Here is a 14,068-nt window from a genome sequence, read left to right on the forward strand (position 1 = left end):
GAGGTTGACTTTTTAACCAGCGCCAAAAATATCAAAATACACCATTTTATTTAAACATCGTTCAGGTTCAGGTCAAAGTCAACGCCAAAGTTGACTGGTGCAACCCGCGTACTGAGAAATATTATTACTACACCACCAAACATAAACATCGAAAGAAACGCGATCGAGTTTCAGAATAGCCATTTTCAAATTCGCATTCGTATTCCGGTGTCTCATTTAATTTCCATTAAGACACTCGGAATTCACGAGTGCTTGCTATTTAATTTTTTTTGCATTCGAAATATTATTTTTCTTACACTTCAGAATGTTTGAGATTGTATTTAAATTTCCGGTAAACAGAAGAGAGAACAAACAAAACAAAACAGTTACAGCGAAAATGATTTATCAATTAACCAATTCTGAACTTTGTTTTTGCCAAATGGATCCCTTACATGCATTTACTTAATTATTTTACTTAACGATACCCCAAAATCATTGCTATTCATATATTAAAACGTATTCGGTCGTCTGTCTTTCTGTCAGCATTAGATATATCGGTGACAGTTACTTTTGTCCACTATTGTGTGGTCACCCCCGGGCGAAGATTTATATCCTATTCTGATCGTTTACGAAAAAAGGGTTGTTATTGCCACTATATCCGCTTGCATAGTGACAGGGTGACATCTTTAACATATAGTTTCTATATGAAAATATTTTTTTTTATAGAAAAAGGCTTCTACGTTTTTGTTATTCAATAACTTCCTTCTCGCTTTCCACCAAGTTGCAAAGAGTGATTTTGTGAAGACATTGAAGTGTGTATGTAATACCTCAGAGAGCCGTGTCTATTCATTATGGAAGTTAGATGATTGCAAGCGCGAGAAATTCGAACCGCAAACCCAATCGACCATATCGTTCTGTATCTTACAATTACCTACTACTTCATAACCTCTCGTGGATGACGTTATTAAAGGACAACAAGTAATTTTTGTTAGACAAATTAAAAAACCCCGGCATTCAATATTCATTTTGCTACAACCTTTTAACGGCTGAAACGAAAACATATCTAAGAACTACCGCATAAAAATTAGCTATGAAATAATAAAAAAAAAACGCATCCAATTCGGTTCACCCGTTGGTGAGCTACAGTGCCTCGTACACAGACAGAGAGACACACTTAGCGATAAAACTGGTGTTATACACCCCTCTTTTTGTGGGGTTAAAAAGTGTTGCCCGATAAACAACTTGTCATAAAATTTGCGTCATAAAAGAAATAAAAAAGTGGCCGTAGTCCACCCAGGTGTTGGATGGGTGCCATTTAAGAACGTCGTTCCTGTCTGTCATCTGGCATCGATTTTACCCATATATACGAATCAACCCTTACCTACCTAACTTTTCTTTGAATTGATCCATGTGCGTTATGCCCTTCGTGGCTTGTCCACCGATAATGAATGAACAATAAACAATATTTTGAGAATGGAAAATATTTTTTGTTAGTGCCTGTGTGCAGCGTGTCACAAAAAAACATTTGGCGTTTCTCTATTATTTTTTTTCGACCGCTTTGTTTTGCCACCGATTTTCGATTTTCTTTAAATCTACGTTTTGTTTATTCTCTCCTTCAACTATTAAATGTGGTAGTAAGAAAAATGAACAAACAAGGAAACATCTTAACACCCACACTTCCCTCCCAAGGGTCTAAAGCGCATTAGAAGTTTCATTTATTCAGTTTGCCACCAATGAGGGTACACTAAAACTGAGGGTACAGTAAGATTCCTGGGGCCATAATCCCGAGTACCGACAGCAGATAAAATTGTTGCATAATGCACTTCCCGTGTTGTTTGTAATAGTTGCGGTGATTAGTGGGTGCTAACACAGATGTGATAGAATGTAGTGTCATATTGTATTGAGATTTATTTATGAAACTTATGAATCATATTTAAGACTGCCAAAACCTTAGTGGGTGCTAACACAGATGTGATAGAATGTAGTGTCATATTGTATTGAGATTTATTTATGAAACTTATGAATCATATTTAAGACTGCCAAAACCCATCTTCCATATTTTCGTAAGTAGAAAGCATGTAGTGTTGTACTAATTGCAATTTAAACAAATAGAGACAAATCACACAGATTGAATTAGCCATGAAGTAAATTTAAGAATTGTGTTTAATACTAACTCAATACATACTTCATAAATACTATATATACTTTCCATATACAAATACAAAATTGATACAAAAATCCCATATCAATTTGAAAAAGGTATTTTTCTATATTGACTAGACCGGATATCGAACCATGGACATAATATATCTGTCGGGCATGATGACCAAACCACAGGGGTCAACAAATAGAAGAAATAAATTTCGTACCAAATGACAATTTCTGCAAACCATACGTAATCCAAGTTTCGGAGTGGCTTAAACAAGGAGCTGGCGTCTTCATGGACGAGTGACTGTTTTTAACGAGACTGAGACTGAGACAATGTCTGTTTGAACACTAATTGTACGCTGGGAATTCTATTTGTTTTCTAGCTCCTTGGAGACAGAAATAATTGAAAAAAAAAAAGCAAATAACTGTCAAAAAATGGCACTGGTCGATAATAATGTAATTTCTTTTTTCAATTTCTTTGAAATCTGTTTAGAATCATTTGTTCTAGCTTTAGCGTAATAGAATAAGTTTAATTGATGTGTTACAGTCATTTAATAGGTTATTTAAGAAAACATTGTAGTTTAATAGTAAAATTATAGCTTACTATTCAACATCCTTCAAATCTTCTTTTTATCGATTAATTAATTTAACTCTGGTTCGTACCCTAAATCTACAATGCAATATTTCGTAGAAACAAAAAATAAGAACGTAAGTTATTACCATTAAAAAACAAGCGCGATGCAAACAATGTTGTTTTGCAGCGAAATAAATTAGTTAAGCTTGATTCAATAATTTTCACGTAAACATTTCCAACCGACAGTTGTCGAGTATTGATTTCCACTACCCTCGAGTTACGGTGCGGTGCAAAGAGGAAGATGTAGCGATTTTGTGATTTCAATCATCATTATGTAATCAGCCTATCAGTAATCAGCCCTCCGTGACCCACTGCTGGGTATAGAGGGAATAAACCGCTTTCTTAGGAAACTTTGATTCCTCGATGTGTTATATCTGGCAGAAGTGCTATTTAGAAAATTTAGAAAAATGTAAAAATATTTCAAAAATTCAAGACGTTTATGTTTTGAATGAGAGGCAATTTTATTAGTCCTCCTTATACTACGATTTCTTCTATTATAGTAGAACAAACAGGACACTTAAATGTCCAGAGTTGAGACAAAGGATCTTACTGAGATTATTTCAACTCTAATTTATCTTTTTAAAAGGGATTCTTGACTATTATCACACATTAATTCAGTCAAAGTATTTAATAGGTATATTAACATGACAAATATTATTTATAACATTATCTATTAAATGGTTGTTGAAACTCTTTGGTCCCTAACTGGCTACAAGAAAGTAAACTTCATTCTCTGTTTCGTAAATTACTAATCACATATTTTTTGTATCCGCTTTTCACCTGTAACTCGGCCCTCACATACTCGACCCCACTAAAACAAGGGTGGATTTGCAGAATTAAATAAAAAACGCACCTCGCCGGACATCGAAATGGCGTCAACTCTATTGGAGTTTTTGCGACAGCCCAGCCCTAATAGTATTACTATTGTTATTGGCATCTCCTGCGGTTTATTTATTGACACATATGTCGATATTTTAAGGATATTTTTATGTGAATGTTTTCAAAATGTTTAGAAAAACAAAGTAACTTCCCGCTGTCTGTCCCTAATTTTAATAACGACGTCGTGACCCCGCACAACTGCATGTGGTCTAACAAAACTAGTTCACAGAGTACTCATTATTTTCTTAGTGGTTATCATAACACGTAGGGTTGCCAATAACAGCGTCATTTTGGAGTGCTGCCAACACCCGTATTATTCCAAGTTCATATTGCAGTGTTGGTAGTACGCAGTGCATCCGAACAAGAACAATAAATATTTTGTTTTCATTTGAAAAGTATGTAAGATCTGGAGACTTATCGCAACTGCGTCTTTGTATTCTAATGCTGGAACCTATACTACTTCAATACATAGTATAAAACAAAGTCGCTTCCCGCTGTCTGACGATCTCGGTGGCGCAGTAGTAAAGTGCTTGCCTTTGAACCGAGAGGTCCCGCCCGGGTTCGATCCCCGGTAGGGTCATGATGGAAAATGATATTTTTCTAATCGGGTCTTGGATGTTTATCTATATATGTATTTGTTATAAAATATAGTATCGTTGAGTTAGTATCCAATAACACAAGTCGCGAACTTACTTTGGTGCTAGCTCAATCTGTGTGGTTTGTCCCAATATATTTATATATATTTGTCTGTCTGTCCCTATGTATGCTTAGTTCTTTAAAACTGCGCAACGGATTTTCATGCGGATTTTTTAATAGATAGTGTTGTGATTTATGAGGAAGGTTTTGGTGTTTGTTTTGGTTGTATTATGGCTTTATTGGAGTGAAGCCGGGCCGTGCTGCTAGTACAATATAAATGCAAAAATTTGGAGGTTAGAGGTCTCTGAGTGTGTGTGCGTGAGGATGTTTACTACCAAATGTAACTAACAATCTCAAATCCATATACATTTATTTACAAAGATAGCTTCAGAAATATGATGGGACCTCCCAAATAATGAAAAATGTTATTGGAAATGTTATTATTATGAATGTTATTCGAAAGTGCAATAAATAGATCCGTTTGTATACAAATCTGACTCATATATAGTAGTTTTCATAGACCAACACTAGCTTCCGGTGAAAGAAAACATCGTGAGGAAACCTGCACACTGGTTGATTATTAACTTGTGTATGAAATGGAGAAGGCGATGGCATACCACTCCATTAATAATGCTAAGAAAGTTGGTGTGTATGTTTCATTCCCTCAGCTATGAGGAATACGACTATGAATAGAAGTTATGACGAAAAATAACTTAAAAGTAACTCCAATCCAGGTCGCTGCCAGGTTTATCCTTTATTCAGTAGCAATAAATCTAGCTACAAATCAATATTTGCAGTCGGTAAAAGCATTCTGTTTACATTTGGTGCTGGAATAATGCATGATTTGAGCACTAGGCGACTTTGAAACTATACAGTAATATAAAAATCGAGTATATATTCTGCCCGATAAAATATACTAAAGAAATGAGACATCGGACTGTACTGTATTGGAATGTTTGAATCATATGTTAAAGTTATTTAATACTTTGCTGTTTTAAGCTTACCAAGGGATGTACTAGTAATAATTACTAAAGTATTAGACAAAGTTAAACACTAATAATTTATTTAGTTCAATCTGACGATGTCATTTTGACGCAGATTAAAATTAATGAGATTTAAATCCACTTTTCTAATTTAGAAAAAAAAACAATTCTATTGTGCTTTAATTATTTCTGGGCTCTGGTTATTAGATTGTTTTGTGAAGGAATACGATTAATATGTCTCCGCGTAAACCTTGGTGGAGTCGTAACAAAACAAGTAATCAAATACATTGACATCCCTAACACGATTCGTGACGTCACTGATAGGCCATGACGTTTTATTGGACGGAGCTCGCTTTGATCTCACCGTTCCGCGCGCTACCACCAATTAGACGAGGCATACGATACCGAATTCGCGTAGGGTTGTCAATTTTGACAATCATGATGGGGGGGGGTGTCAGATATCTGTCAATCGTTTGCAAATAGAAGCGTGCGTAGGCGTAGGTATCATAAATAAATAAAATACACAGAGCTTTTAACCCTCGACGGAATTAGGATGATGTAGGATTTTTTTTAGCCCTGAAAGGGGTTTTATGTGGTAAAAATTCGTAGGTATATCTGACATTTATTTACGCATGTAGAATACACCAGTGTATCGCAACTAATGTTGCAAAAAACATCGCTACCGCTACCACGCTTAATCGCTGCCACATTTACACGGTTAATATACTTAACGCATATTTTCCATAAAATCGAAGTCATGCCGAAGCCGTTTTACAAATATTCACTCGGCTTTGTACAATTATTTTCATTGGAATAAATTCTTGCTTTAAACACATTTTAATTGAAACATGAGTTCAGAATGAATACACGTGTTCCGTTCGCCACAAGAATATCAGATTGCGCTTAAAATAAATGGTTAAAACACGCACGCACTTAGTTAAAAAGTCAAAAACACATTTTTAAAGTATAGAAAAGAATGTAGACATTCATTAATGAAGCAGACAGGGCGGCATGTTTCAGACTTTGACAACAGACACAATTTGGAATACTGGAGGAATTTTGCAGATATAGTATGAACTAAAAAGTAATTATCTTTTAAAACTTGAACATGGCTGGAATACGGAAATTAATACTTACATTTAACAATTAAGAACATAAATAAAATTTGTTAACTTCGTCCGAAAAGGTTCAAAATATATTACTAAACTGTAAAGAAATGATCCTATGATCATTGTTCGAAATATTGTCTACAGAAGTAGGACAATTACGAAATCCGATAGATCATTTTGAATCGCGTCCAGTCGAAGACGGCGGGCCCGGTAATCGAGTAATCGAATAGCTGGCATTCGGATATTGAATTTTGCCTCGCATTCCGACGCTGTGATTGGTCGCCGGGGAGGCGCCATCGTTTTTATCTTGTTTATGTTGTAAGTCGGTGGTTCGGGTAAACAATTTCTCTTTATCTACTACTTAGCAGCGTTTGGAAGTTTGCTTACCATTGTACCATATTTACTTACGTTTTTCCTAAGTATTTTTTTTAGTCAAGATGACACTAACAAAAATTCTGTCATTTTATCAACGTTCAAATACTGTTGATACAATTTTACAGGAATAGTTTTAAATAAACTCACTCACTAAGTAAACAAACTTTTGGTTAACGTCAACAAAAAAGTGAGAACTAAATTCTACCCTGATCAAACTCGAAGAAAACTTTCTATCGTTATTGCAACTTTCATCTGTGGTATCGCTTGCTGCACCCCATCGTGCAAACACTTTGTCCCATCCATCAATGAATCGTAAATTTTTAAGCGTCACGCGCTTCGTCATTCATAAGATATGCACATTGATCCGATCGGTTACTTGATAATCATAGGGTTGTCAAAAAAACTGAGTAAATTTTTTAAACGTAAGTGCTATAAAAACCAATTCTCTCAAAAAGAGATAGATATAGGTGGGTAGCATCACTACAAAAAATACCAAGGATTTCATCACTTAGATGATGTCACATAAAATTAAGTATAAGTGTTTTTTTTTATTGCTTTAAAAATAGAATTAAAACTAAATAGTTACAATTCTTTTTCGGAATTGACAAAAGTAGATATTTTATTGGTACACTATAATTTTTATATTGGTATACTATTGGCGCGTCGGATATGAATTATTAATTACATTTAAATTTAATTACCGTCTTCCTGCATTTTCGAAACCTAATCTGGAGATTATATTTAAAGGATCTACCAGATCACAGTCTACTCACATGAATATGAAAAATGCATTTATTTGCTGAAATAAACAAAAATTAACAAGAAACGATTTATAGGTACGTGTATACATCATTAGAAACTTTCACATTTGCCTTATTAGATTAGAAATACATAACAATTTCAACAAGTTGCCAACCCTATTAGCTGATGTGGCGATGACGCGCAATTTTCCAAACAGCCTGATGTAATGATGAATGATGATCGTGCGTGGTATGTTTGACGTTAGGGTGATAATTCTGTTATCACTTGGGTGATGTGATGTGCATTTGCGAGATTGCTGTTTTTGCCAAGATAATTAAGGCGCTGCCTAACGTTTGGAGAGCCTTTATTATTTCCTGCTTAAAAAAAAGAGAGATTAAGTTGTTAACATGTCTGGTCGAAATTTCATTACACTGATATTTTGATCAATGTTTTACATCATCGGTGTCAACTTCAAAAGTAATATAACACACGCATGCTTTGGTTACATATCGCACTCCACATTACGTCGCGTGAAAATTTCTTGTGTACAGAACACACGTTTGCATGTTGATATCATAACGTACTATTTCTGTACACTTGCTTGAAACTTTTCAGCCCTTTTGTTATTTGACATTTAAACTATTTTATATAAAAATATTTTTTTAAGTAACAAAATGTCAGAATTTTATTTAACATTTACTATTCAAAAAATATATAGGTGGGTGTACCTATATCACAATTTTTTTTTTGCTTTTCATTTACGTTTGCGTTTTCACATGATCATCAATTTGTGCCACCCATTTTCTCATATTTATCAAAATACTTTTACTCTCTTTACAAAATTTCACCCGGAGATTAATTGGCTCATATATTGTATTATGATTTGTTTATGTTATGATGTTTTTGTCTGTTTGTTCACTCGTAACACCATTTAAAGTGATGTCTGACTCAGTGTTGGTCGATTATAGCTCCGTTTTTATTTTGCCATTAGATGCCTAATGGCAAAATAAAAACGTTTAGGGCGTTGTACAACGTGCAACATTGCAGCTAGACTGTAACTCAGTTACGATTATAAAGGTGAAGATCCACTTCGAGAATATTATTACAAGCTCATTTTGTTACAATCCACATGGCTGAGGTCGTTCTTATTTGTTATTTCGTTCCTGTCGAGCCGGTATGGAATAATAATTCAAACGATGTTCGACCAGTTTGTGGCCGTGCTGATCGCTCTGTTGGCTCGTCCAGGTCCACATAGGACTCGAAAGAAAGAAGGAAAGAAAGAAAGAAAACATTTATTTGCCAAAAACATGAGTACAAATTGATGTCGAAATGAATTAAACCTCCATGTTTTACCGAATATAGGTATGCAAATATAAACAAATAAAGAGGAGCATGCTATCCACTACAAATAACAAAACAAAAAAGAATTATAATGTATACTAACTTATATCCGAGTCTATCATTAAAGATATCATTTAAAGTATAATAACATTTATCAGTTAATTACTTTTTAAATAGATTTAAATTTAAGCTTTTATATTGATTTGGAATTTATAATAATAATATTATATATATATATATATATATATATATATATATATATATATATATATATATATATATATATGCTTAATAGGCAACCCTATAATAACCGTAATCATGTAATGTAAAATTATTTATATTTAAATAGATAGGCAATATTTATATTCGTTATATATGTACAACCGATGTAAACATATGAGATGCAATAAATAATTGAGTTATGAAACATAAATAATATTAAAAAATAAGGTAGATTCCGAATAGAACAATCAAGGCTACCGTTTATACTCCACTGAATAAAAAAGAAATATAGCTACAGCTATATCTCATCGCAATAGCTTGGCAGTGGAAGATATGCTTATAAAATGAGAGACATCTATACATACTAAGTTTTACAGCTAGCTAGAGCTTTCAAGCGCTTTTGCTCAACTACTAATGGCGAATGTCCAACTTTGTTATAGTGAGTTTTTCAACCCGCTTTCTGGAGCTTTATCTGCATATGCACTGAACCGAGAGGTCCTGGGTTCGATCCCCGGTCGGGTCATGATGGAAAACGATCTTTTGTTGTGTTTATATTAATGTTTATTCTATATTGAAGTTTTTTGAAAAAGTTAGATATATTGCACACTTTGAGAAATTTACATTTAGCTCTTCGAGTGGACATACCAACAAGATCAATGAATATTATGCACTTAAGGAAATACAGCTCAAATCATAACGAGCCATTGCGTTGTCACCGTAACTCTTCATATTTCACAGTCCAGACAGAAATCGGCAAAAAACATATAACTCCCTGACAAATAATTTTGATTTACAAGCTATTTGTGGTGCAAAATATATCCTTTTTAATGTTTATGTATGGAAGCGGATATTCCACTCATAAAACGCGGGATTTATATCTTTTTATATCTTTCCTGAATTATTGAGCCATAACGCGAGTTTAACTATTTTTATTTTGTTCATTTGGATGGAATTAATCTGTTTTAATATATATAATATAAACAAGATTTCGCAATATAATGATTGAGTAATATCATGAGAAATATCTTACTTGCCAAAATTAACGTTTTTTTAAAAAGTAAAAAAAAACACATGCCATACATCTTCAATAACAACGTAACACACGACAAAAGCACATAGTAAAAGCGACTCAACTCTAATTAAAATATGATACAATTTTGAATACTAACATGATTGACACCGGAGACTCTGGTCTTGTTCAATTTAGATAAGTTGGTGCCCATCCGTAGCCATTAATGCCAGTCCTCTCAACGGCTACTCAAGTATCGTCTTTAATATAACACACATAGAGTTCAAAATTAGTTGGCACAATAAGGACACAATTCGGGTTGGACCTCACTATCACAAACGTCTAAAAACACAGTATAGGTCTGAAAACACAGTTTGTTAGAATATAAGAGCCACTTTGGTATAGTCCATCCTGGAAAGCTGAAATAAAGGTTATATTTTAATATCAGATACCACTTTACTTTGTAATAAATTAAATATAAAATAAATCAATAATGAAGCATAATAAAAGTTAAAAAAGCATCGATAGTAGAATATTGTTCCGAAGTCATGAAAAAATTAATTAACAGCGTCTAACTTAATTAAACAACTTTATTAAATGTAATTATCTGGAAGAAGAAAAAAAAATATAAAACTAAATATAAATTTCCTCGAAATTAAGAATCCCCTTTCTTTTTGTAGTACCTAAAGCGCATCAAGAATGCATAAAATATAGCGTAACGTAAAACGTGTAGGAAGATGCACAAATAGGGCATAAAAACTTGAGATATCAATGCATTCGTTATTTATAACTGCATTTTACGAAATCGCCTCAAAAAGAGGTTCTGTTTCATTCAGACCTCGCCTACGTGCGCGTGGGCAGACCAGTCTGTGATTCAACGATGGATCAATGGGTTTAAATCGATTTAACGATATAGAACACCAATATTTTAGATCTTGTAATGAAAGATACAGAGGAAGACAAGGCCCTCTCTTAAGCGATGAAAGAAAAGGACCCAAGGAATAGGGCACCCTAGGCTATGATGGTTCGCGTGCTAAGGATGCAACTGGGAAAGCAGCCAGATGAGAAACAGGCAAAATACCTATAAAGATCGAGAAATATAACATGTAAGGAGAAATTCTCGAAATTCCCACAGGAGCGAAGTATTTGGTCAGTAATTTTTAACAATTGTATAAGTACTTTCCATATGTCCACAAAATAAAAGTTAAGGACTTTTTGGCATCAAAACGACAAATATAATTGCAGTTTGCATTGCAATCTCAAGGTTAAAAAAATCAATAACCGCCCCGTAGCAGAAAATAATCTGTATGCAGTCTGCAGGGCAGTAAAACCTGTGAGTCATAGGCACGTGTATATTTGTTATGTAGAATAAACAGGGGTAGTACTGGCCTTGGGGTAGTTTTTAGTCTGACCCGTCTAAAATTATAATGAGAGTTTTGAAATTGAAATCGAGAAATTAAACAGTTCTAAAATGGTTGACATAACATTTTACTTAAATTAAAAATAAAATGTCTTTTTCGGCCTGTATTGTTTATTATATAATCAATTGCACAAGCTGACATGTTTTTGTCTATTGAAATGGAAATGAATAAGAAAAATGCACATCCAAAAACCTACTAGACTATATCTACCAACACTGGAACGAAATTGATCAAATAAAATTATATTTTTTTCAAATTTAGCTTTTTCTTTACAAATAATTCAAATCCCTCGTCAGTAGTATAAACAAAACGCAAACAAAAATAGTGACGCGCATTCACGACACGTTACGTTATGACTTACAAGATACCTGTGACAGGAACATAACATGTATAACATCGAAAATCATAGTACTCATGCATTACTTGTACTATCTGTCAACACGCATACTATTTACGTCTCTATCAACCACAATTAGAGTTCAGATTTGATTGTCGATTGATAATATGTGGTTTTCATTATAATAAAGTATTGTTATTCATTCTATTTCTTTGCGATCGATATTAAAACATGACGAAGGGTTAGATCCCTCCTGATGGGACGATAGTCACAGATTAGTTAGGTACTTGTTTAGAGGGTTGTTGTTATTGAAATGAGTATCTTATAATACATACATGTCCAGTAATATATTTTATAATTGAAAACGTATTACATGTGTCTTTGTGTAATTTATCTTAGGGTTGTGAATTTGGGGTTTTACTTTAGGACTTTTACTGACTATAGACTTTAAAGAAAAATTTCCTTTAAAAGTTTCGCCCATATAATTTGTCTTTTCATAATTATGATACCTACTGTCATAATTATAATTATCTAAGTATATTATCTACGTGTATATGAATAAACATTACACAACTTAGTATATAAAATCTTTACAAAAGAAGATTTTAAAATATTATACTGATTAAAATTTATTAAATTTAAATTATTGGTGAAAACATTTAAGAAATAACATATGAAGGTTATAATTTAGGTTAAAATTTGAACACGATACTTTTACCATGTGATAGATTTTATTCTCCTCTAGCCATTTTAGTGGTACTCGAATTGAAATAACAGAAATGAAAATAGGTTTTCCATCGTCAAAACAGTAACTAAGGACGGCCATTTCGTACAGATTAATCTTTGATAAACATCAACGTAATATTCCTCTGGCAGTAATAGCCGCTTTTCAAATTTCATTTCTCTGTAAAGTATTTTCGCCTAGCGACACTTTCATTACTCTGGGACGAAGCTAATTATCATTTCAATTCATGCGGGAACATTCACCCGACACATGTGGGTGGCCGTACGTGAAATCAATTTAGCGAACAGAAAAATACTGGCAACTAAAAAATTAATTTGAAAAAAAAAATCACCTTGAAAAATTGGTACAAAATAATTTTTACTCCTTATCGTTCCTTTCACGAAGAAAAAAACACACGCGACTTGATAACGCACGTGACGACAACACTAAACACTCGAAATTCAAAACGTTCGAAATTTGTAAACAGTTTTTTTTTAACAAGGCTAATTTGGGCGTAGAAGGTCACTTTTGGAATCACTAGTATTTACTTAGTATTCGCGTAATGTGAACGAGTATTTTTCAGTTCCGAGCCAGCGCAGTTCCAAACAGACGTCCTCTCGCGCGGGATAACGACCCTCAACTGCTACAATACACCCGCGCTAGGGGTATTCTGAGGGCGAACTTATTTGGGCTCTTTGTTGTGTCCCTAAGAGGGGTAAATTATTACGGTTTTGCGATAACATAATAGAATGGTGCACTAAATAATCGAAAGGATAACGCTTTTTACTGCCTAAATATTGAATTTTCGACCGTTTTTCACTGCGCAGAATTAAGGTTGTAACATGTGGGCGTGTTTTGAATATCTTTGTTCACCTTATCTCGGATCTGTTGCGACCCTTTGTCATGAGAAATTATCATGCGTAAATTCTTAAATATTTAAGATAATCATAAAGAGTTTGAATAAATAAATAAAACATTAAAATTATATTCTAAGATTAATTTGTAAGCCAATGAAATCAGACAGATTTATCTAACATGTTAGTATACCTATCTGTCAAATTAAAATTATATTTTATAAGAAAGTGGCATATATTAAAAGTATAATATATTCAAATTCTTATTTTACCTGCTTCAAACTTCTGTAAATAATATTTTTTTTAAATATAATTTTCTCCGATTTTTTAATGTTATTTTTATATAGTTTCAGCAATTATATTTTTAGCATGTTTTAAAATAATTACGATGGCAAGACTGACAGTATTAAAATTTGGTTTCTACTATGAAAAGTTGGTTATACGCTATGAGTATGACTTAAAGCTAAGTTTTGTTACCATACAAAATTTTGGACAAATATTTAAAAACAGACAACAGACAGAAACAGGATAACTCCAAAATTGATTAATTATAAGAATATATAATACTAGTATTACTATCTACTAGTCTAAAATTGATAAAACTTCATATATAAATGTAATAATATTCCCTGAACATTTTAATAAAAATCGATTACGTCTCTAGAATATTCGCATT

General features: G+C 33.2%; 1 protein-coding gene across 9 annotated transcripts in view; it reads right to left on the reverse strand.

The window, feature by feature from the left end:
• LOC128682914 (uncharacterized protein) overlaps window positions 1–14,068 on the reverse strand; it is a 343,500-nt gene that overhangs the window by 147,749 nt on the left and 181,683 nt on the right. Inside the window, exons 1-2 of one of the 9 annotated variants that reach the window (XM_053768004.1) lie at window positions 12,891–13,181; window positions 10,217–10,475 (exon numbers count right to left, since the gene is read on the reverse strand). The exons of 7 other annotated variants lie outside the window; for them this stretch is intronic. In XM_053768004.1, the coding sequence (XP_053623979.1) occupies window positions 10,217–10,270 (54 nt within the window). In that variant the 5' untranslated portion in view covers window positions 10,271–10,475; window positions 12,891–13,181. Of the gene's footprint in view, window positions 1–10,216; window positions 10,476–12,890; window positions 13,182–14,068 lie in introns of those variants that run through there. One more of the 9 variants, XM_053768014.2, reaches the window with a different exon arrangement.

The sequence above is a fragment of the Plodia interpunctella genome, chromosome 3, assembly GCF_027563975.2.
Source record: "Plodia interpunctella isolate USDA-ARS_2022_Savannah chromosome 3, ilPloInte3.2, whole genome shotgun sequence".
NCBI classification, from domain to species: domain Eukaryota; kingdom Metazoa; phylum Arthropoda; class Insecta; order Lepidoptera; family Pyralidae; genus Plodia; species Plodia interpunctella.